Source organism: Poeciliopsis prolifica, unplaced genomic scaffold, assembly GCF_027474105.1.
Source record: "Poeciliopsis prolifica strain line A6 unplaced genomic scaffold, Auburn_PproV2 SCAFFOLD007, whole genome shotgun sequence".
NCBI lineage: Eukaryota > Metazoa > Chordata > Actinopteri > Cyprinodontiformes > Poeciliidae > Poeciliopsis > Poeciliopsis prolifica.
In genome coordinates this window covers 7812135-7835652 of record NW_026562382.1, presented here as the reverse complement: position 1 = coordinate 7835652, position 23518 = coordinate 7812135, and the positions used below count along the sequence as shown (strand labels likewise).

Sequence of the window (23518 nt, the reverse complement as noted above, 5' to 3'; positions counted from 1 at the left end):
GCACATTTGATCTTAAAGAGATACAGCACTATAGCTCAAAAAACAATGACAGAGAGGCTCCACGGTTACTGTTTCAGTCATTTATTTATTCTTTTACAGTTATATTACATGTGATGGTTTTTATTATGTGTCTTCATTGAAATACAGTATTTTTGTGTGATTGAAAGCCTTCAGCAGACAGGAATGATATTCCTAACATAATTCTGACGACTTCCATGTCTTACACCATCAATAAACAAGAAAAAATGCAAATCATTCGCTTCAGTAACTATAATAGCTTTGATAATAAAAACCAGTTAAAACTGAAAAAAAGAAAAACCCTCAGAAGATCAACTAGAAGCATCAATGCATTTTCTTTTATGCTTTGATGTTTCTGTGTGTTTGGTCCAAAGTGAGAGGGGTTTTATAAAGGACAGAGATCCTTTGAGTTATTTAACCTGAAGTGCTCAAGTCGTGTTTTTTAGGTCTTTCAGACAGAAAGTGTCCGACTGCACAGTGAGCAGCAGGACACACATTCTTTCAGGGGCAACTAAAATGCTTTTGAAATTGATTCAAACCATCTGACCGGAGAATTTAACATTGAACAAAAAACACGCACAATATAAAAAAAGAAAAAAAATGCTGTAAAAAAAAAAAATCATAGTTATGGAAAAAACATTTGGAATGCAGTGCCTTACAAAAGTATTCATGACCTTTGAACTTTTTATCATTTTGTCATGTTGCAAACACTGAAGCTTTTGCCAGTTTTTCCAAAAGCAGGACAAGCTCAGTAAATCTTTGCCCCAGTTAATCTCTAACAAACCTTCCTGTCCCAGCTACAGAAAAGCATTTCCACGACATGATTTTGCCACCTTCATGTTTCCCTGTGGGGAAAGGGCAGCGATACTTTTCTGTTACATGTAGTGTACTGCATCTAGGAAAACATTTTGGTTTTGACCAAAGCTTTCTACGTGTTTTTTGGGATTGAGACAAATCTTGGTCGACCTGAGCTCGTCCAACGTATTATTTACCTTCCTCTTCACATTTATCCATTATTTTTGATTTGATCTATTAAATGAAATTGTGAGAAAACACTTTAAAATTTGTTGTTCAAGGTGGTATGAATACTTTTGGAAGACAGTTTACAGTTTACTATAAGAATTTTAATTTCTTACATTTTTATAAACCTTCCCAGTTCTCAAAATAATGAGCTGTCAATCTTACAATTCAAAGACAAGATTTGCAATATTTGTAATGTTAAAACTTCATTCAAGTTCAAATGTTTTGCTTTTTTTGGAGTTTCTATTGCATTTTAGCGAGTATGAAAAATAGCAAACATTAAGACACATCTTTGAGGTTCATGAAAAAAAAAAACAGAGACGACCACAGAAAGGTTTTCTGAGGGCATGTAATGTTCTGCAAAATAATTCAACTCAGCCGCACAGAGACTCTGCTGTTCTGGAATGTGTAGCCATCGACTCAATCAATTACAGAGCTTAGATGAACAAAAATAGTAAAAAAAAGAAGAGACTATGGAAGAGTCAGAGTAAAGCTGAGTGTCGCCCAGTTGGTGATGATGAATAGGATTGTGCTGGACAGCCCTTAAGGAATTTGAGAGCATCTTCCCTTTCCAACCATATAGCAGTAGATATGGTGACGACGACGAGAGATGAGGATATGGCAGGAAAAAGTTCTCTTTAGGACGGTCCTGAGAAGATCCTCTTTTCAGCTCTTGCGTCTCGGATTAATCGTCTGAAAAGAAAAGCGTACAAAGCGTTCACAAAAAACATTTTAGAGGAAACTGTCACTGTGGACCTATGTCGTCTCCTGGGACCGTTTTATTATTCCAGATCTTTAGTTTAGCTCTGAAACTGTAACTCTGGGAAGCAACTTTCTAACTAAGTGTCACTGTAAATAATCTTACAGGACAACTACTTCACTGCATTTAGTCAAACCGGGTAAGTCATTTTCACACATGAATTCCTGGCATATTTAAAATATGTGCACTCCTTCACATGTTTTTTTTTTTCCAAAGCAGAAGGATTATCTGTGGGAGAGGCAGAGCAAACATAATGAAGAGAGTGCAACTGCATATTTCATTATAACATCAAAGCAACATTTAAAAAAGCCCGCCTTAAAGTAAAAACTGCTGAATGTTCGAGATGTTGCTACTTAAGGAAATTAAAATACAAGCAGAGATGGTTCGTAAAGATGCATTCTTAATTAATTTGAGTAAAAATGTCACACAGCAAAATTGACTGAGTTAGATTAGAAGTGTTTGCCAACATCTAATGGGGTCATGAGGAAGTCACTGTGAAACATCATCTCTGCTCGTTAGAAAGGCGGACATGAAACTATTATACAGCAACAATCTTCAATCAGAGGATCTTTAGATTGGTTGCAAGACTGACTGCTACTGGACATCCTTTCTGCGCACAGCACCAACATCCACAACACCTTGAAGATACCTGGGTACTGTGAATTAGAACACTTCAATTCCCTTTCTAATGAAATAATGTATTTTTGAATTGAATATCATTGAATAAGATTTTAGACTTGTGCTATTTAGTGTTCTCCTAAAAGTCATGGTGTTGTATAGAAGTCCTGATTTGGGTAAATGCGTCACTTTGCATGTTAGCATAATGAAAAGTCACCCAACATCAAACACTTTAGGTTATTTTAAAGTGTGTTGGTTGGAAATGATGTCAGTGCATGACTGGACTTGCCCACTGGTCACTGAGACTTGCTTTTCTGGCCAGTAACAACATATGCACAGTTACCTAACTGAATCTGAACAGGAATCTGTTGTTTCTGGAGTGGTTTGCCAAGCAACACACTAGAATCAGCCCAGACATTAAATTATGTTTATTTTAAAATAAAATCTCATGTTAGGAAGAATATTTGCAGAGCACGGCTGTTGGACGCATTAGGGGAATTTATTAGGTTTCTTTTACTTTTCTGAAAATTCCTAAAATATTATTGATCTTTAACTTATACAATCAGATTTAGGCATCTTGCTCCACAATGTACAAACATCAATTAATTTTGAAGGGTATTTCTTTTCTTAGGAGATACTCATGCATTAGAAAACCAGTATAAACCTGCGCTTACCTTCTTTACGCAAAAAACACTTCCAAAGGCAGAAGCACAAGGACATCACCAGGAGAGCTGCGACTGTGGTGACCGAGATCAGGATGGTGAGAGCTGTGCCAACTAAAAAGGGGAACAAAACAGACCTGATCAGGAGATTCATTGCTTGCCATAAACTGTAAAACTTGTAATTGAAATGTGTGCAGTCTGTTTTGCACTAATTTGAACCCTGCTGCTGTTTCAGGTCGTCAGTAATTCAATTGCATGTTAAATTTATAGTGTTACCGTCCAACTATTCTCCTTTTGCACTGTTGACCCAGTGAACTGAGGTGAATTTAAGGCTGGCAAAAACCACAGCAGTAATGCCTGAGCTAAATATGAATACCAGTTTAGAGTCTGATATTACACTCAACTTGATTCCTATTTATGAGTAGATAGGTCATAAATTATGCTTCTTTTTTGACAAATGACACAAAAATATTTAATTAATCTTTCTATATTATTATCGGATATCAATTTGTTTGGATACTGTCAGATTTAAAAAGTACTTTGACATATATTTTTTTTAAAGAAGCAACCGGTTCAGAAGTTCTTAGTAGGAAGATCTAAACTAAAACATTTCAAAACTTTGATCCTAAACAAGATTTAGGACTGATGGGGGACAAGGTTGCTGTTATCAGTCACTGCAATAATATGAACTCCTGCAAGAGTTTACATGATCATAAAGCTAAACTCTCATTTTCATCTTGTTTAACCAGAGTGTAATGAACTAACCTGTGTTGCTATTTTAGCCCCTAAAATTCAAATTTAATGGATTATTATTTCAGATGGTTTTTGTGCCCGATGAAGCAGAAATAAAGGCAGCCAAGCAACGTCACTGCAGTTTTCTGCTGCAATCATACAGTATGTATTCATTTATTTAAATCAATAAAACTGCATTTAAAAGGTGATACTTATTAAGATATTACCTGCAGAAAAGACATAACATAAACAAAAGATGCAGTTGTTTATTGATAACTTACTCTTAGTGTTCATGGATACAGCAATGGGTGACTCGAGCCCTTTGTGATGCACCAAGCATTTGACAGACACATCTTTAAGCAGCCCTGATCGGACGGTCAGCGTGCTGATGACTAGAGTGGTCCCGTCCTCCTGATGGAGATGCACGTTCACAGGGGGGCCTATGGTGCGGTTGTCGGTCTCCACATTCCACACAATCTCTGCCGGAGGCCGAGATACAGACGTGCAGTTGGCTTCGATCACGCCTGGAGAAGTGGTCTTGTAGCTCACCTGAGGTTTCGGAAGAACTGAAAAAAGACAACGAAACCAAGTCAGAATAGGAGAGGAAATGCTATGAAGGTTTTCTCAACTTTGAGAAATGTTCTATTGTATTGAGACAAAATAACATCAACAGAAAGGAACTTGATCTATGTCCCTAAATATATTGTTTTGCCAAATTAACTATCTAAACTCATATCTTGGAATAGTTTGTGATTATATATCATACACATGATACCTGGGATAAAAACTTGAATTAACCAAGGCATGCAAGTTTCTGTTTTCTTAAGATCCATCACTAAATCTTAAACTGTTTTCAATTCTTTGTTCTTGAGGCTGGGTGAGGAATGTGACGCACTGGAATGGAGAGGATTGTTCTTGGCAAGAACATTTTCAGCCACAGTTATTTGGCTCTCATGGTTATAGATTCCTTTCAGTATTCTGACTGAGGAACTTCTCCCACCTTTGGTCTGGATAGCACCGGTTTGTGAGGGTGGATTTGAACAACGGGACTAAAAATTCAGATCATAAACCAAGCATTATAACATTATATTGACTATTAAGGGAAGGCTATTATGTTGCCATCAAATTGTTTTTAATGTTACACTACATACACAGTTTACATTTTTCAGCAAACAATTTAAAGAAATAAAAAACCTAATGCTAACATGCAATAATGAATACTGTATTATGGTATATTGTTGACACGTATTAGTTTATTTAAGTATGCTCACATACAGTGTCTGATAAAAACGATTTTTGAACCTTTTATGTTTTAGCCAAACTTGATTAGATTTCTTCCCATGCAAAATTCAACCCTACAATGACAGAATGAATAAAAGGTTAATACAAAATATAGTCAATAAGTAAAATTTCACATGCGTGACTATGAAAAACCTTTCCCTTGTTACTCAGAATTAAGCTCAGGTTCATTTTGTTCTCGTAAAACATGTTTCTATGATTGAACAAGAGCTGGAATGAAACACACATTATATAAGGTTTCACAGATGCCAATACATTTCGGAGTAGAGAGGAGACCAAAAAACCCAATAATCAGTTTGCCATAGGTTCAGTGTTTTGCTTTCCGACACTCAACCATTGGTCATGTACTGCAAAGGCCTTTATGGTAGAGTGGACAAATGGTCATGGTAGCTCGCTTGAACTTCGCACAACACATTTCAAATTGTTAGACCAGAAGAACAGAACTCTGTTGCAATAAAAAAAAAAGCAAAGATATTTGGGCCTGAACTTCAAACATTCTGTCTAAGACAGGCCCTGCCTATTATTTGGCTTACACCACACATACTGTGAAACTTGGACATCAGGCCGGGGTGGCGATTCATCTTCCAACAAGAGAATTTTCCAAAGCTCAACGCCCAGAAATCAAAGAAGTAATTTCAGAAGCAGTAAGTGGAAGGATTAAAAAGGCTGCATTTTGCACTTTCCACACACATAATGCAATTAAATCACTTTCAGTTGTTATAAAAATGCTGTATGTATGAAACATGACTTAAAAGACATTTCAATTTGCTATTTAACGACTTCAAATTGGGCCCATGTCTCTTTAAAAAGCTCCAGCTCTTTTCAACAGTGAGCCTTCAGCGCAACATCACAATTTATTATTTGTATGAATGCTGGACTGTAGATCAGCAAGTGCACATGAATTGTGAATGGAAGATTTAAAATTATATGTCCTACTATCTCTAGGGCTCAATGTTAAAACTAAAACTTTTGAATGTTTTTTACAGGCTGAAATATTTGTACTTTGTGTCCAAATATTCACTATAAAACCCAAAGCTTTTGTGTCAGTATTTTTGGATCTGGTTGTAATTTCCAGGCTTCAGGGGTTCAGGTTCGAGCTGTCACCACAAGATGATTAATGTTAGATTTGTGTTTGTTTTGGTCATCGCTGTTCACAGACTGTTTGAAAGTTGGGGGAAAAAACATCAGAGGTCATTATGTCATCCAATGTGGAGAGAATCCAACAAGAATATTGGCAGAAATAGGGAGCAGGAACAAAAAAATAAAAATGTTAATCATGCACAGTCATAAGTAAAATAAATAATTTAAAAATACTGTACTGTACATTTCAGTTTCAAACAAAAGCACATTTGTTCTCTGAAACTAATAAAAGCGAATGGGAACGGGAGAAAAGTTGAAATCCAAAAGAGGACAAAGGAGAGGCAGACAAAGCACAGAGGAAATCACTGTGTGCGGCGAACACTGACACAGTCATGCATCAGGACGTCACTCACTGCCTCCATCATTCTTTCGAATGCTCCATTCTGCACGTCGACATTATTGTTCAGTGTTTGTATGCAAGCAGGACTAGAGAACTCTGGTCTCGCTGCTGCATCATTAAAGCATCTTGCATTGAGAAGGAAGAGAAGATTAATAAATCTGCTTTCCTTTCCTGCCACCACAATCTGAAACTAGCAGTCAATCCTTACTTCTCAGGTTCAGTGAAAACTTCTCCACTTGAAAATTTAATTTTAAATAACAATAAAATAAAGCAGCAAATGATGAAGAAAACTGTGTTGGGATAAGTGGATTTAGCTCCCACCACTGAAAATATAAATTATCCAACATATGTGTGAGTTAGCTGAGTAAGTTTATAAAAAAAAGTTGTTCCTAGTGCCAAAAAGGTACTTTATAATGCCACCAAACCTTAAAATTTATCTTTATCTAGTGCCTTAGTTAGAAAAACATAAGATATTGTTGTAAAATCCTAAGACTATGTGTTTCAGTTATTGTGTGAAAGGTAAATGTGACTGAGACGGAAGGAGATTGCAATAGTTGAATGAAGAAACATACAGTTTTGCAAACTATTGTATCAGAAACTGTGTCAAAGTAAAGAAGCCCTGCTTTACTTAGTATCAGCAATATAATTGCAATAAATAATTTGACTCCAATGACTCAATTTAGAAATATGGAACATATTTGTTTCTTTTTGTCACATTTCTTATTTGTCATGTTTTTCTACTTAACTTAAAAGGATGTTTATTCAAATGTAAGTGACTTTAGAATGAAAAGTCTATCTTAGCAACCAACGTAACTCAGTTTCTACTTTTTAGGACAAATCCCAAATGTGCTTAAGAGGACTTATTAATGTAAATATTTGCTGCATATTTATTTAGAAAATTATTTTTCAGTTCTTGGAACTTGATAAAGGACGGGAAAATAAATGTTTTTACCTAATGTTGCATTGTTAAACTGGTTATGCGGATGGATAAAAGCGAACTTGAAGAGCAGATATTTACCGTAGGTAGAGAGACAGACCACAGAGCTCTTTGTCCCCTCAGTGTGCGTCTCGTAGAAACAGGTGTAGCAACCCTCATCCTGGATGGCAACAGGCTGAATCGTAAGCTGACTGTCTGACAGAGAAGCAGAGAGCCAGACTCTCCCCTGATAAGCTGGCTCAATCATGGGGTCGCTCCGTTTTGCAAAAGAGGCCACCTCAGTTGATTCGCCTTGAGTAGGCGTGTGCTTCCACAGTATCTGCTGCACCTTTTCGGGCAAACCAAAGGAGCATGACAGGGATGCCTTCTTGCCACTCACTGCTGTTTTGTTTCTCTCAGATGTGACTTCGGCTGGGAATGAAATACAAAAGGCTCGATTGAGGGCAGAAAAAATAATAAACATAACTGGGAGACACGGGGTGCATAAAGGAGAATGTTAATATTGAGAATATGAGGTACCCAAACAGAAACCACTCAGTGGAATCTCGCCCAGCTGTTTTTGCTTAGGAGCTTAAGCTCCCCTTCTCCCACTGCTGCACAGCTCTTTATTAACATGACTGGCCCGGTCTCAGCACGCTCATCAGTTTCTGGTCAGAGGTTAACTGTGGTTGAGAACACGTGTATTCACATATTTTCAGTTTTAAGCCTTGAGTGGAAAAGGGAAAGCATCCAAAATCAATCAAGTGATGAAATGTTAACAGGGACAGCAACTATGAAGACTGAATACAGACCACTGTCTTTTATGACACTCTTCTGACAGCTCTGTCTTCAGCCAACTTATCCCCCCATTTATATTGGCTACTCTTTTGTAAAAGACTTTCCCAACAAATCTATCACTCTGAGTCTTTAAAATACACGTGAATATTGTCGGTGCCAAACAGAGGACAACCTTGCTCTTCTTACTATCACTGGGATTGTAACTCATTCAGGTTTCAACTGGAGGTTTTACACACCCAGTTCATGACTCTTCTTTCTGCACAATGTTATCTATGTGACTGCAAAAAGAGTTGCATCAATGCACAACTCATGATTGCATATCAGCTGTAAATAACAAATGAGATGCAAGGGATAATTTATTATGGAGTTACACAGGGTTCAGTCACTGGATCTTTCTGATGCATTTTTAACTGCTTTCAGCTGTGCTTACAGTACTGATGCAGTCATGCAATACTTCTTCACACTAAAATATATATTCAGATTGTGGTAACTATTTGTAAATTGATATTTGTATCTTAATGAATCTTTCACCTGTGCATCCACAAATTCACTTGTTGAGAATTTCTATGATAGCTAAAGCTCCATTAACTATTGCTCCTCCATTGAGTTAACTTATTCTGTCCATTCTCTTCTACCTTTCCCCTACAGTATAATCTCCTCCTACCATCTGAACTCTAACAGTGGCTATCTCAACTTCAGTGTAGACTTGAATATATTTTATCCTAAATGCAAAATACTTGAGTTGCTTTTTGACAGCCCAACTTTATCAGACTCAAAAATAATGATAAATATTTTTCTTACCGTCAACAGTGAGACACGTCTGTCCTTGCTTTGAACCTGAAGGACTCAGCTCAAAGACGCAAGTGTAGCAGCCTTCGTCACGGAAGCCCACCCTGCGAATGGTGATTGCTGAGGAGTCCTTTGGTGAGGTGGCGAGCTCCACATGCTGCTGTCCACTCAGGCTGTCTCTGTTACCTGGCTGGTAGCTCAGCAGGGTCTGATTCTTGTCATCCAGCCAGCGGACCTCCCTCAGAGTTTCCCCACGGTCCTTCGAAAGTGTGCAGGTCAGTGTAAAGGGTTTGTCCACTGGTGCTTTCAAACGTGCCGGCGCCGTCACTCTGCCTGAAGTCAATATTTTGCAAACAGTAAACAGAAGTAGCGTTTTTATTTTTCAGCATTTTATTGATTTGACTTAGCATGCTCCTACTCACCATGTGTTTGTCCAATTAAGAGGAGGAGAAAAGACACCTGCAGAACTATTCTACATGTGACAGGGATCATCATCGTTCTCACTGAGGAAAAATAGAAAGAAAGAAAATTTGTTCAAGTCTCATCATGACCTGAACACATTTTTTTGTAATCATTAATCAATTTTTGAAGGAGTTTGTTGGTTAAGTGCTGGAACACATTTGAAGTAGTTGGTTTCTGGATCCAGATTGAATGTTTCACAGGGTTGCCATTAGGGGTTTTACATGCTATTACAGTTCATGATCCTTTCCAAAACCAGTTTTCATTGTGTATTTAGAATCACAGTTGTTTTGAAACAACTACTAAGGTCCAAGTTGCATCCACCTTTCTGTTGATTTCATTTGAAGTGAAGTTACATATTTTCTAGATAGTCTTTCTTACCTATTTTTCCGTGAAGCTCATACCATGCACCAGTACCACTCTTAGCATTGTTTCATATGAAATATTGTAAATTGAGCCACCAAGGAGCACATAAATGGGGTTAAAATCAAATCTCCCTCCAGGAACACAATTATTTGTACTTTAGTTCATCATAAAATAGAATCTTCAATAAACTTAGAAAATGCATTTATAAGTCTAGCATATTTTTTTCTCAACTCCCAACATTTTAATCACATTTTGAAATATGAGATAAACTAAACAAAAAGCTGCCAGACTAAAAACTTTTAGTTCTTTATCAATCAAGAGAACAAATCAGTTCGCAATCATTTCTTCTACAAGTTGTATCTCATCAGTTAACAGAGAAACTCACCTTATGCCTCTTGTTATAAATGTGAAAAGCCAACAGCTTAAGCTGGTCTACCTCTGCATCATCTCCTGCATCCTTATAATCCACCATCGGCATGAGGTATTTTCTGCTCCTCCAAATGCTTTGTTGCTGCGCTCCCGTCGGACTGATCCTCTGACCGCAGGCAGCAATGAACACTGAAGGAGCTCTGCACAAATTAAATGCAGTCCGTGATGAGGGCTGATGTTTTGGTTCCATGGCGCCCTCTGGTGCCCTGGCACATACATTTCTGGCAGATATAACATTTCGAACTCAAATAAATTCGAAAAATTGTATTTATTTGTTTATCTATTTATTTATTTTAGTTTTAAAATATACATATATGCAAAGCTGGTAAGATATTAAAATAAAGAAATATACTTAATGATCAAAATAGTAAATCCTATTCAGCTTAGTTTACTTTTGAGATTTGTGTTGTAATTTAAAAATACAAAAAATAAATAAAATAAAGGGAATTTAAATATTTTTGTTTGTTGTTTTACTTTGGAGAAAAAAGGTTAAAACCATAAAAAAAATAAAAATAATTGCTGTGATTAATGGTTCTTCCGCCATATTGTGAGTGGCAACTGTTTGAAAATAAAGGATAATAGACTCCGTTTTTACGACTGAAGAAAGTTTGCACTCAGATAATTTTAATAATAGTTTAATATTTATACATGTTCGTGCCAGTATTGCATATGTTGATATTTTAGGCAAAAATAAATAAATAAATAAATAAATAAATCTGCAAATCAAAATAAGAAATTTGCAGATTTTACGCACAACCAATTTTAAACGGATGTGCGTAAAATAGTTCTGAATTTAGCATAAAAATAAAATGTATAAAATAAATGATTAATTTAAAACCTATGCATAGATAAAGATATCTGGGGAACAATTGCACTCACAACATGGCGGCAATATTAACATATTTTACCAAGACTATTCTTCTATGACCGTTTTAAAATTACAAATGATAATAATAATGTTTTATTTCCTGTTTTGTTTTGCTGACTTAAGCTTTTTTATTTGTTTTTCTCACTTTGAATGGCGGATGACGTAATATTCCTGAGACGGAAGTATGTTGGTGACGACTTGTGTTGTAGCTTGACAGCTAAAAAAGTGTTGTCAAAATGTTAGGCACATAACACACGGTTCGCTCTAAAGAAACACGGTGTTTTTGTCCTCGGGGTTAAAATGAAGTAATCTTGCAGCTGTGGGGTTTTTCCAAGTGTTTGAGGTTGTTTAGCTCACGTCATCATGTCGTTCCTGGTGGACTCAGTCATCATGTTCACCTCTCAGGTAAAGTATGACCAAAATAAGTTACCTACAGTCTAAATCTGTAGGTAACTTAGACTTTCAGGACATGCGACCAGTTCTTCTAAGATATTTCAAGATGATTTATGCTCAGTTCCTCATAAGTAAAATTGTATAATGTACGTATTAAAAGTGTTTTTACCAGCTCCATTATATGCATATTATGATTTTGTGTTTGTGCATATTTATCAACTTGCCATGTATCAGTTATTAAGAAATGAGACCATATTGTAGAAAAAATGATGTCCATAAGGTTTTTCAATCTACTTCCTATATGAAGTGACTGTGTGTCTTTGTACTTTCTATCAAATAGTTATTTTTTTGCATATTTCGCCCAGGTGCTGTTTTTTGGGTTTGGTTGGTTGTTCTTTATGCGGCAGCTGTTCAAAGATTATGAGGTAAGGCTTGTTCCATTTGCAGCTTTAGTGGTTTATGTCTGAAATACAACTGGTATTTCCTTAAGACATAGCTTATTGATTCTAATAAAAAGAAACACAACAGTTACAGATGTTAGAGGTTTGTCTTCTTTAGCAGACTTGTACATGTTTTACAGTCAGACTGTGTTTTTGTTTTCAGGTGCGACAGTATGTTGTCCAGGTGGTTTTTTCTGTCACCTTTGCATTTTCCTGTACAATGTTCGAGCTTATTATTTTTGAGATTCTTGGGGCCTTAAGCAGCACGTAAGTGATATTTGCTGTTCAGAAATATATTTGTAAAAAAAAAAATGCAATTTGTTAATCATTACGTTTTGTCCCAGCTCCAGATATTTCCACTGGAAGTTGAATCTGTATGTGATTCTGCTGGTTCTAATCTTTGTGGTGCCTTTTTATATCGGTTACTTTGTTGTCAGCAACATACGACTATGTAAGTTCAAAAAATAAATAAAAAGAAACAGCTTTTAGGACCAAACATTTGGAGGTGCTGTTCTCATGGGGAACTATTCACTTGTTGTCTTATCAGTGCAGAGGCAAAGACTCCTTTTTGCCTGTATGGTTTGGTTTACCTTCATGTATTTCTTCTGGAAGTTAGGAGATCCATTCCCAATCTTGAGTCCAAAACATGGTGAGTAAACGAGGCTTCATCAAAATGTTGCATTTCATACCATGTTAGCGTCATGCTAAAGTATTCACATCCTTTTAGGATTTTTCACATTTTCTAAGGAACTTCAGTGGAGTTCATGTCATAAGTACACATAAAGAAGTGCATACATGAGATATGGAAGGGAAAGGAAACATATATATTTTTTCTGAAATAATAATTGAAATCTGGTGTTATATTTACCCAATTGGATTTAGAGGCCAACTATATATGGCATAAATACGTCTTTTCTTTGAAGGCATTGGAGGTTTGGTAGAGAACATTTCTGAACAAACACCATCTTTATAGCAGTCTCAAGAAGAAAGTCATTGAATGTCCTGGAGTTTGCCTCAAGTAATGTAGGGAACAGAAAGTGTATTGCTCTTGTATGTACACTTTTTTTTATTTAAATTTTTACATTTTTTGCCCAGATTCACTATGCAACAGAACAGCTGCTCTATACATATATCCAAAGAACCAGAATAGATTAAATTAAAATATTTGAACACCTGAAAAATTATGTTCATAAACACTTCATCCAATCTGACTGCCAGTAGAGGATTTTCAAAAATGAATTTGGGGAACGTTTTCAGTCAAAACTGGCAGAAGTGCCACAAAAGACTTGCATCTGTAATGCAGGGAGAGAGAGATGTTTCTACAATCCACAGATTGTACTTCATACATTTCAAATATTTGTTTTGGAAACAGATAATACAAAAAGAAAAACATTTTAAAACAATGGATTGTTTTCCTCCCATTTCATAGCTATGTGATACTTGTGTTGGTCTGTCACATAAAATCTCATTAAAATACATTGTGTTTTTGTTTTGCATTTCTAATGTGGCAAAATGTAAAAGACGACATTTGCAAGGTTCCGCACCATTATTCACCTGATCTGTTGCTGTTTAATGTCTCTTTCTGATTGATTTTGTGCAGGGATTCTGTCCATCGAGCAACTCATCAGTCGTGTCGGTGTGATCGGAGTCACTCTTATGGCTCTCCTCTCAGGGTTTGGTGCCGTCAACTGTCCATACACATATATGTCCTATTTCCTCAGGTCAGGCCCATCGGCTGTTTCTTTGCAGTATTCAAGCAGAAGGTGGCAGTGTGTCTTCACAGTTAGTTTTTGTTGTTTTCACAGAAATGTAACAGATAGTGACATTCTTGCTCTGGAGAGGCGGCTTCTCCAAACCATGGATATGATTGTCAGCAAAAAGAAACGGTTGGATTAATGACCCTACACCCATCTTAATCTTCAAACCATTTTCTTTTTCTGCAAAAAGTAAAATAACACTTTCATTTGTCTATCAAGAATCGCCATGACGAGGAGGCAGATGTACCAACGAGGGGAGGACCAAAACAAACAGACTGGTTTCTGGGGCATGATCAAGAGTGTCACCTCTACACAAACAGGCAGTGAAAGTATCCTTCATGCTTGGATGCAAGCATTTCTATATTTTAGATTTCTGTGATGAATATTAGCTGCTGTGATCCCTGACTTCCTGGCTGTAGATTTGTCTTTGATCCAGCAGGAAGTTGATGCTTTGGAGGAGTTGAGTCGACAACTCTTCCTGGAGACAGTGGATCTGCAAGCAACCAAGGTAAACAAATGTGTGCCTGAGTATTATCTATACATCTCGTATTAGAAGCAAATAGGACTAAACAACTGGGATTTGCTGAACATGCAGATTATCTTGCCTAAGTAATTCATGTTTTGCTGTCCTGCTTTTATGTAATTTTACCTTGTTTGAAATCAGGAAAGACAGTATGCACCACTATATTTTTTTTTTATTTAGCTCAATTATCAGGACAGCTGCCCTTATTCTCCAATGGAAAATAAATTAGGTGCATTAATGGAAAAAGTGCCTGCAATGACTATGCTTCTAACTGAGGCCAACCAACCTTTAAAGCACTTAAGGGCTGGTTTACCTCTTTACTATCATATTTGTTTACACATGTTCAAATACAGCGTTAACTGTGGCTGCACACATAGCACTGTGCGGGGAGTGATTTGTCTTTTTTTTTTCTTTAGGAGCGAATTGAGTACTCAAAGACCTTCCAGGGGAAATACTTCAACTTTCTTGGTTACTTCTTTTCCATCTATTGTGTTTGGAAAATCTTCATGGTAGGAACACTGCATTAGTATTTTATATCTCACATAAACTTTCACATCACTTACTGCTGGTTGATATGTTTTCTTTAAAAGGTGTGTTGTCACTGATTTTACTCTCAAACCTTTCTTTCATGTACAGGCAACGATAAACATAGTGTTTGATCGAGTTGGAAAGACGGATCCGGTGACGAGGGGTATCGAAATAACAGTGAACTACTTGGGCATCCAGTTTGATGTAAGAAACACACCTGAATTCATTATTTCTGAGAGCTTTTCTATTGCTTTCAGTCACTAAATGAATTTATTCCATCCTCTCTGCAACCACTGCTTCTTTAATCTTGAAATCAACCCTGAATTTTAGCTTACAAATACGTGTAATGATTTACTCTTCTGAAATTTGTTTGTCTCCAAGTTATCCTCCAAGCTCACCTGGAATGACCGCTTGTAAAGATAATTCTCTGCCTTGTTGTCTCTGCAGTTAACCATGTGCTAGTCATGTTCAGTATGTTCACATAAAAGCAGTTGTTAAACATAGTTCAAGAGGTTCACGTTCAAAGGGAGCGATCTAAAACTCCAAAGATTTTGGCCTTCATTCTGTTTTCTCCTCTTTTCTGTGTTCCAGGTGAAATTTTGGTCCCAGCATATTTCTTTCATCCTGGTTGGAATAATAATTGTCACTTCCATACGAGGTTTGCTTATCACACTTACAAAGGTAATGATGGTCCATTAATTAAAATGTGCACACTTAGATTCAGACTAAAACCTCTAACCTGCAGTTTATCAAGTTTTAACTGAGGCCAAATATTTGTCAACTCCAGACTATGTATCAATTTAACACATATGCACATTTTCTTTCTTGAAAATTAGTTTTTCAGTTTCCTTCTTCTGAATATTGTCACCTTCATTTTATTTTAGTTCTTCTACGCAATATCAAGCAGCAAATCTTCCAATGTCATCGTGCTTGTCCTCGCTCAGATCATGGTGAGTGTGTGTTTCTTCAAAGTAGAGTACTTCCTGCACCTTTGAGTTAAGTTTGAATCTATCTTTTATTTTCATCTCAATCTATCAGGGGATGTATTTTGTTTCATCTGTGCTGCTGATGCGCATGAGCATGCCACTGGAGTACCGCTCCATCGTGACAGAGGTTCTGGGAGAGCTCCAGTTCAACTTCTACCACCGCTGGTTTGACGTCATCTTCTTGGTCAGCGCTCTGTCCAGCATCCTTTTCCTTTACCTCGCCCACAAGCAGGCACCAGAAAAACACATGGCCCTCTGAACACCTGTGGTGTGTTTCGCCTTGACTGATGCGTGGGCTGAATTTTACTCTGCAGTTCTGAGAAGTACAGAAATCATTTTTGAGGCATTTACTCCTGAATCAGGGAAAAAACAAACAAACAAAAAAAACCCTTTCTTAGGGTGACTATTGGAGCATGTGCTGAAGGAACTTTGCAACTGGACTCTCATGAAAACAGTATTTACAGAAAATCATTCGAATGAAACAAATAGGTTTTTTTTTGTTGGTGTTAATTTTGGTTAATTCTTTTTATCTTTATGTTTTAACACACTGGTTGAAACAACACACATTTCTTGTTTCACTGCAGGTTTTCCCACTGTGATTTTTTGTTTGTTTTAATGTTCAGATTTATTCAATTTTGGAAGAAAGCAGGCACTCAAAGCCAGCCTTAACTCAGATGGAATGTGTTGATTTTTTTTTATTTTATGTAAGAAATTTGAACCTTTATGTCAAAACATTAAATAAAGGAAAGAAAATACATGCTTACTGCATATGGAGCTGATTTTAAATTATGTTGAGAATGATTATCTCAGGTTTGCAAAAGAGATATCAATACAAGTTTCGATCACAACAATAAGGCACCCTCAACATTTATTGGCACTTCTGGTAAAAATCTGTAAAATTGGTTAAAGTGTTATCTTATTTCAGTAGATAATTACAAACCTTTTTTTTTTTCTTACTTTCTTTGTGGTCCTTTTTTCTGGGTGTAATGGTAAAAGAACATTTGGTTTCTTCAAGCTTTTGTTTGTCACAGCTCCATCTATTTTAAGCTTTGACTGTAGCTGTCGACTTGTTTAGTAGCCATTTTCTTGCAGCCATTGTCTGTGTTATGAGAATGAATATAGTCCATGCATGCAAGTTAAAGTTGTATTTTTTCTTTTGGTTAATCACCTCCTTGAGGTTTCAGTGAATATGGAGAGCAATGAGGTTTTTCTTAAAGGCACCAAATGTTTTTCTGCTGTAAGCTCCAGGAACAGCTATTCTGCTATGAATCAATTTTTGTGGGTAATTTCTCATTCCTAGTGCTCTAATTATTAGTATTATTTAGTTGTCGTCATCTTTCTTAATGTATGTCACTGGAATATGTGAAGCTCAGAGAGCTTTAAAAAGAAGCTCTTCACACTTGGCCACATCTAGGATTTGTTCCTACGGGCGTCCTTTCAGAGTCTCTCGTCGATGCCGTCTTCAGACGAAGCTGATGACACAGAGGACGTCTAAAAGTAAGAACAGAAAGTAAGACAACGTTTTTGTTTGATATAATTCAGCTGAACCCGAATGAAAGCCGTAAGTAGGTAATTGGATTGCATTAAACTTGAAATGCTTTTCTCTATCACCTGAAACATTTTTTAGTTGTAGCTTTATTCAGATACAGTTTTTTTGTACTGCAACATCAAATACTTTCAATATACTGGCAGCTTTCATTGCCATTCTTATGCCAGCCAAACAATGTGACCCAAATTGTGCAGTCGTTTAGTGTTATTTAATAACAAAGGCAATGATCTTTCAGTGAAGGGTAATATTTAAAATTATTGTAATCATCCAGTACTGTGCTCAAAGATGTTCATAGCCCTCTTGCCACATAATCACAAACTTCAGTGTTTTATATTTGGATTTTCAGTGATGAACCAACACAAAGTAACACAATTATAAAATGGGAGAAATATTACAGGACTTTAGAGGTAATCATATACATTTACTGTAGCATGATTTAGATTATATTTTTTGAATGTCAAGGGACATATTAGTTGAAATTATGTTCTAATTGTTCACAATTAGTAGTTAATCATTCATTGATTTGATACTGTGATAATTTGCACAACATATCCCAGGATATTCTATTCATGAGCTTAACTATGGATCAGAACAGTCACATTTAAAACTATGCTAGTTAGAAATATTACTAACTAGTGTGACTCACCCTCTGTCTTTCCTGTTGAGGTGGAGTTTCAGGCCTGACTTCCTTCTGCTGCTGCTGTTCCTCTTTCCTGTTTGCTTCTGGAGACTCTGCAGCTCCAGAAGCAAACATCCCCTTGGATGTTTTCCCAAGGAGAAGGCTTGTGGTCTTCACACCTGTGGGTTTGAGCTGTTTGTAGACATCCTGGCTAGCCACCAGCATCTCCAGAGTGTCGCCACTTCTTCGGATTATGTTCACCACCTCAGCATGGGTGCTCTGCTCCACATTCTCACCGTTCACCTCTATCACAATGTCATTGTTCTTCAGACCAGCCCTGTCTGCCACACCGCCTTTCACCACCTGAAAAGAGGTGACTTTTACCAGGTTCTTGTAGAGTAGTCTTCCTCAGACAGTGGTTGTTCTTGTTGATCTTACCTCTGAGATGTACTGGCCAAGCAGCCCGTCAATGCCATTTAGGTGAAAACCAAAGCCGGCTGAGGTCTTCTCCATTCTGCACAGTTTTGGTCTCAGTTCCTCTGTTTTGTCTCTTACAGGCATGGATGTTTGGCCAGGAGCAGGTAAGGTCAAAGCTTCAGTGTAACTGGGTGGGGAGTTGGAATCTTTCATCTCCTCCCAGAAAAGCATGGGATTCACCTTACCCTGCGAGACATAAAACATGATTATATTAGCATGTTGTCAGCATTGTAAGTAGAACTAGAAAGACTAAAGTGAGTCTGTGGCTCACCTGCTTGTACATTTGGTCCGTGAGTTGGTCCACCACAAGGAAGAAACATTTGTTGCCACATTGCGTGATCCAGTCCACCACCTCGACATGGCTGCAGTTGTCCACATCCTTTCCATTGACAGCAACAAGTCTGTCCATTTCCCTCAGGCCAGCTCTGTCTGCAGGACTATTTCTTTCTATTTTACTTAGGAAGTGTCCTGCAAGATATCATGGAGCATGTTGTTAAACCACAACACCTTCTCTGCAGTGAAACGTACAGGGTTAATTTTTGGCCTTGCCTGGTTGGCCTGGTTCCTGTCTGAGCATGAATCCATATCCATCAAACCCTTTTTTCATTTTGATGATGCGCGGTTGCAGTGGGAGAAACTTTACTGTTGCTAACTGTGATCCTATTTTGATTTGTTTGTTGCGATAGAAACTGTCTGTTTCCTTGTCAACAAGCAGGAACATGAAGTTTTTCCCTCCCAGTTTGATTTTTTTCACCACTTCGTCATGCGTGTAGTTTTCTACGTTCTCCCCGTTAACCTCCAGAAGACGATCTTCATTTCTGACTCCAGCGTTGTAGGCTATTTTGCCTGAGTCCACCTGAGTCATGAACAATCCTGGTACTCCTGGTGAAACAGACAAAATAGATTGATGCATGGATGAAATCACATGAAAAGCATTTCTTATTTGCTTGAAGAAACAGTGGGGCTTCTGCTTCAGATCTAAAAAAGCCATTTGGTGACATCGTAAAAGCACATCAGAAAAAAAAGAAGTATTTTAAAGGTCTGCAATCATACATTTTTATATGTTTTTTTTTAAATTATTGTGTCTGAACAAAGTTGAAAATCTATAGAACTATACAAATTAGAAAACAACCATACAGTATATTTAGTCACACCAAATCCAAGGTTGTCTTCTCTTGCACATGTTTTACTCATCTCTCGAAGGCAGGCTAATCAAGTTTTTATATTTACAACTAGATGTAACAATAATAAAGAAATAAACTATCTGGAACTGAAAACTAGGAGGTGTTATTGGGATTTCCAGTATCATGTAAAGGTACTTAGTTTTAACCAATCAGAGTCCATCTAGCTCTGTTACTAGGTAACATAAAGCTCCATCAGCACTACAGCAAAACCTCTGCAAAATCTTGAAGGAGCTTGAAATACTAATTTAACAATATTCCGCTCACAAATGATGGTGAAATTAACTAGTCTTGTTCTTTCATTCAGTGGCTTTGTACTGGTAAAGTTTAGAACAAGTTCCTCTCCTTTAAGTTGAGAGACCTTCATGACTTTCTATCCTTCAATAAAAGTTGTTCTCACAGAAACCAAGAGACTATTGGCTGTCATGTTTCCACCCAGAGTGAAGATGATGTTACAGTTGATCAGATCTAGAAAATAACTGTCAAAGAAAGTAGGTTTTGGGAGACTTTTATGCATTTTACATCTTACTTATTAGGAACCCTCATAAAGATATGAAATAACCTTAATATAAATTTATCTGCAATTGCAGAAGTAAGCAGAACATTTTAGAATATACAACCTTAATTAGACAATATTAACTCAGTATAAAACATTAAATTGTTTTATTTAAAGTCTGGTGTTTCTGAGGATTACCTTGAATAACATCCTAGGGGTTTTGGTAAAAAACTGGTTGTTATGAAAACCTGGACATCGTTTTGTTGCAGTTTTCTACATTCTGTGAAAAATGTGTGATGCCAATATAAACTTGGATTTTTAACCTGCTTAGTGGCCAGTTAAAATGGTTTTATTTTCACATTTTATCTAATTATAGATTACTAATTTAAAGTTTACAAAAACTCAGATCAACTCAGAAATTAGAGGTAGACAAAAAAAAAGTCTTCAGTGAGATTTAATTTCTAGAAATTAGAGGCGTAAATGTGTGAGGCGTAGGTGATTTCGAAAGAAATACAAAAATCCTCACCTAAATGAACACATATTCAGATGAAATGCTGGATTTTTCTCTTCTAAATGTTCAGTCTATAAAACTATACTGCAGCAGGGAACAATGATATCATATTATGAGGATTGTCAAACCATGTAATCTTCGGTGGTGTAAATGCTGTTCCATATCTTACCTCTTACAGAGGTAAGAGAAAACCCTAATTCCGCGTTAGTCTTGACCAAGTAGCACAGTTTGGGTTTTGGAGGCTCTTTGTCCGCTCCATTGGCCACTGGTGTGAGTTGGGGATCAGAAAGGTTCACCCCCAAAGCTTTTGCTTGCTTGTAAGATGATTCATCCAGGATGTGGAATGTGACGGATGCCCCACTGTTCTTCGCCAGCTCCACCACCTGAAAAAAGGAAAACGGAGTAGTTCAGAAAAAAACAAACAACAAAAAAAAAAAAACAGAAAATGAGTCGGACTCATTATCGATTTGATTAATGCACTGCTGTGCCTCTGAAGGCCTGCTCACCTCTGAGTGGGACAACCCATCAACAAATGTTCCATTGACCCGAAGGATGCGGTCTCCGTCTTTCATGCCAGCCAGTTCAGCTGGGCCTCCCATTTCCAGGCAGCGGATCAGATGACCTTCTTCATTTTGCTCCACTCTCAGATAGAAGCCAAATGTTTGACCCGGAGTCTTGGTCAGAGAAATCACCCTCGGCTTATAGTTGGTCATGTCTCATAATGGAGTAAAAGAATCACAATCTAATTACTTTTCTTATCTAATAACTCTTATGCAGTGATAGAGAGATAATCTAAATAGTGCATCGTATTAGATTGTGATGACATTTGACATGTATAATTGGCTGGACAAAGAAAGTGAAATCACAGGGGAAATATATGCTTAGAAATGTTTGTCAGTATTATGAAAAATGTTCAGTATTCCTTTCTAGGATCTACCAAAACAATGCAGGCAGTATTTTTTCAAAGCTTTTCTTTTTCTTCTTGCAAAAATATAATAACTATCTGACTAGCTGGAAACATGGAAAAACATTGGAAAAAATAAAAAAGTCACACAAACTATTGCAAAACAGAATATTATCTGGAGATAACGCAAGTGGTTTGTCCAAATAAAACAGACGCATATAATGAGATTTATATTATGACACCATTTCTGAAATAGCTTTACATTTAAGAAGTACCTGCAGTACAAGTAAAATGAAAACAATTAAAAATCCTTCCTTCCCTTCTTCTCGTAACCTGTGTTACACACTGCGCACAAACCTTTCAATACACCACATGGAAATAAAAAAACATAGAAGTGCTGATGACTTCAGATGAGAAGTTAATCTCCCATTATCGTTCAGCAGAGCTGGGTAATTATTAACAGATGACACAGCTGACATAGGTCATAAAAAAACCACATGGACTTTGAATGCACAATAAGGATCGTCCCGTTAATTCCTTCGATCGCTTGTTATTAAAGCTGGGCCATAAAGAGATGTGTACTTTTGTTGAGTCATCTGACATGTGAAACACACTGACTTCAGAGGGAAAATACAAAAAGATGTGAGGGTCTTTATTAAGAGGACAGTTCAGTACTTGTACACATTTGTCAGCAAAGCGAAAAGGATGAATCTTAGTTGTTTTTTCTGTAAATCTGAAGCTGATTTATTAGCTTCAGATTTATCTTTGTAAAGTGCTTCAGATTTACAAAGATAACAGAATGAATTTAGATTATACTGATGATACATGATTTTTCTTGAACACTTACTCTCTGCCAGTTTACCCCATGAGAACAAAATCATCCACCCTATAGTATAGAAATCTCTCTCAATTTTGTTTCTTTTTTTAACGTTTACAACCAAAATTATTTCCTTTAATTTCTTGGAAGCTCTGTTGTGATTTGTTCTCACTGTAAGAGTCTAAAGCGATTGTGAAACCACTTCACGGTTTTTAAAAACGCAGACATAATTAGAAGATTTGATGTAAGCAGTAATGCTTTGTTTTCTTGTTGCTGTATTGTTTGTCATACATTTAAGCATCTCAGATTTCCTGATATACTGACCTTTCAAATTTTACTTTCACTTCTGTAAATCTAAAGAGGTCCTTAAATACATTTTAAAAACTAGAATTAAGATTAGAGAATATTCAAAAATAACTCACCAGCTTGTCTCTGCTTGACGTCCAATTCCAAAGGAGAGCTCACCTGTCACTGATTAGCTGTTATTGCATCTTAAAGCCGCTTCCCTCCCACCTCTTCATCTTTCCATGGACTTTGACAGGTCAAAGGTGAGACTAAAAGCTGAGTTATTTAACCACCTTTAAATAAGGCTGTTTGGCTTTGTGTCGAGGTGATGTCAATGTGCAGCCTTTCATCTGAAGGTGAGCAGTCATGCATTCAGTGGTCAAAGGTACACAGCACTGGTGTCAATTCAGCTATTAAAGTAGAGACATTACAGTCAAAATGAAGCGGGAAGAATCCTTATGGTGTTTGTTTATGAAAGACGAATGATTTTACCTTGTTACGTAATGCATTGGGCCAGGAAGCCACATTTGTTGTGGATCTTGATGTTGTAAATAAACATCAGTTTTGCATTTAGGAGGCTCGATCGAGCCAGTTTAGATGACATGACAGCAAAAGTTTATGTTTATCAAGAAAACAAAGAGTCATATTAAGCTTTGGAATTATATATATATATATATATATATATATATATATATATATATATATATATATATATATATATATAGTACTTGTACACATTTGTCAGCAAAGCAAAAAAAAAAAAAATATATATATATATATATATATATATATATATTTTTTTTTTTTTTTTTTTTTTTTTTTTTTCTAAAAAAAATAT

General features: G+C 36.7%; 3 protein-coding genes across 3 annotated transcripts; 1 reads left to right on the top strand and 2 right to left on the bottom strand.

Moving 5' to 3' along the window:
• Positions 1 to 65: 65 nt before the first annotated feature.
• zgc:113337 (uncharacterized protein LOC503741 homolog) lies at positions 66 to 10439 on the bottom strand. The gene is made up of 7 exons (XM_055031543.1): positions 10303 to 10439; positions 9515 to 9595; positions 9105 to 9425; positions 7608 to 7937; positions 4092 to 4376; positions 3091 to 3192; positions 66 to 1731 (listed from the first exon to the last, which is right to left on the bottom strand). The coding sequence occupies exons 2-7, from the start codon at positions 9585 to 9587 to the stop codon at positions 1724 to 1726; spliced, it is 1119 nt and encodes a 372-aa protein (XP_054887518.1). The 5' UTR covers positions 9588 to 9595; positions 10303 to 10439; the 3' UTR covers positions 66 to 1723.
• Positions 10440 to 11406: 967 nt separating this feature from the next.
• si:ch73-390b10.2 (Golgi pH regulator) lies at positions 11407 to 16598 on the top strand. The gene is made up of 14 exons (XM_055031541.1): positions 11407 to 11619; positions 11973 to 12032; positions 12211 to 12314; positions 12392 to 12498; positions 12595 to 12696; positions 13648 to 13768; positions 13853 to 13933; positions 14024 to 14133; positions 14224 to 14312; positions 14744 to 14836; positions 14964 to 15059; positions 15447 to 15536; positions 15740 to 15805; positions 15894 to 16598. Exons 1-14 carry the CDS (start codon positions 11578 to 11580, stop codon positions 16098 to 16100), a joined length of 1368 nt encoding a protein of 455 aa, XP_054887516.1. The 5' UTR covers positions 11407 to 11577; the 3' UTR covers positions 16101 to 16598.
• Positions 16599 to 16692: 94 nt separating this feature from the next.
• pdzk1 (PDZ domain containing 1) lies at positions 16693 to 22883 on the bottom strand. Its single transcript, XM_055031538.1, has 8 exons — positions 22818 to 22883; positions 21181 to 21389; positions 20844 to 21057; positions 19036 to 19368; positions 18758 to 18954; positions 18448 to 18672; positions 18037 to 18372; positions 16693 to 17332 (listed from the first exon to the last, which is right to left on the bottom strand). Exons 2-8 carry the CDS (start codon positions 21385 to 21387, stop codon positions 17279 to 17281), a joined length of 1566 nt encoding a protein of 521 aa, XP_054887513.1. The 5' UTR covers positions 21388 to 21389; positions 22818 to 22883; the 3' UTR covers positions 16693 to 17278.
• Positions 22884 to 23518: the final 635 nt, after the last annotated feature.

What these genes read in the sequence shown, in the direction of transcription:
- zgc:113337 (XM_055031543.1), bottom strand. Translation starts at nt 9,587, where the DNA reads ATGATGATCCCTGTCACATGTAGAATAGTTCTGCAGGTGTCTTTTCTC. An exon ending in GGTCTGTCTCTCTACCTACG is followed by an intron (nt 4,377 to 7,607) that starts GTAAATATCTGC and finishes GTCTTTTTTCAG; the next exon opens with TTCTTCCGAAACCTCAGGTG. An exon ending in TGTATCCATGAACACTAAGA is followed by an intron (nt 3,193 to 4,091) that starts GTAAGTTATCAA and finishes TCCCCTTTTTAG; the next exon opens with TTGGCACAGCTCTCACCATC.
- si:ch73-390b10.2 (XM_055031541.1), top strand. Translation starts at nt 11,578, where the DNA reads ATGTCGTTCCTGGTGGACTCAGTCATCATGTTCACCTCTCAG. An exon ending in TGTCAGCAACATACGACTAT is followed by an intron (nt 12,499 to 12,594) that starts GTAAGTTCAAAA and finishes TTGTCTTATCAG; the next exon opens with TGCAGAGGCAAAGACTCCTT. An exon ending in ACTTGGGCATCCAGTTTGAT is followed by an intron (nt 15,060 to 15,446) that starts GTAAGAAACACA and finishes TCTGTGTTCCAG; the next exon opens with GTGAAATTTTGGTCCCAGCA.
- pdzk1 (XM_055031538.1), bottom strand. Translation starts at nt 21,387, where the DNA reads ATGACCAACTATAAGCCGAGGGTGATTTCTCTGACCAAGACTCCGGGT. An exon ending in ATGGGTTGTCCCACTCAGAG is followed by an intron (nt 21,058 to 21,180) that starts GTGAGCAGGCCT and finishes TCCTTTTTTCAG; the next exon opens with GTGGTGGAGCTGGCGAAGAA. An exon ending in CTCAACAGGAAAGACAGAGG is followed by an intron (nt 17,333 to 18,036) that starts GTGAGTCACACT and finishes TCTTACTTTTAG; the next exon opens with ACGTCCTCTGTGTCATCAGC.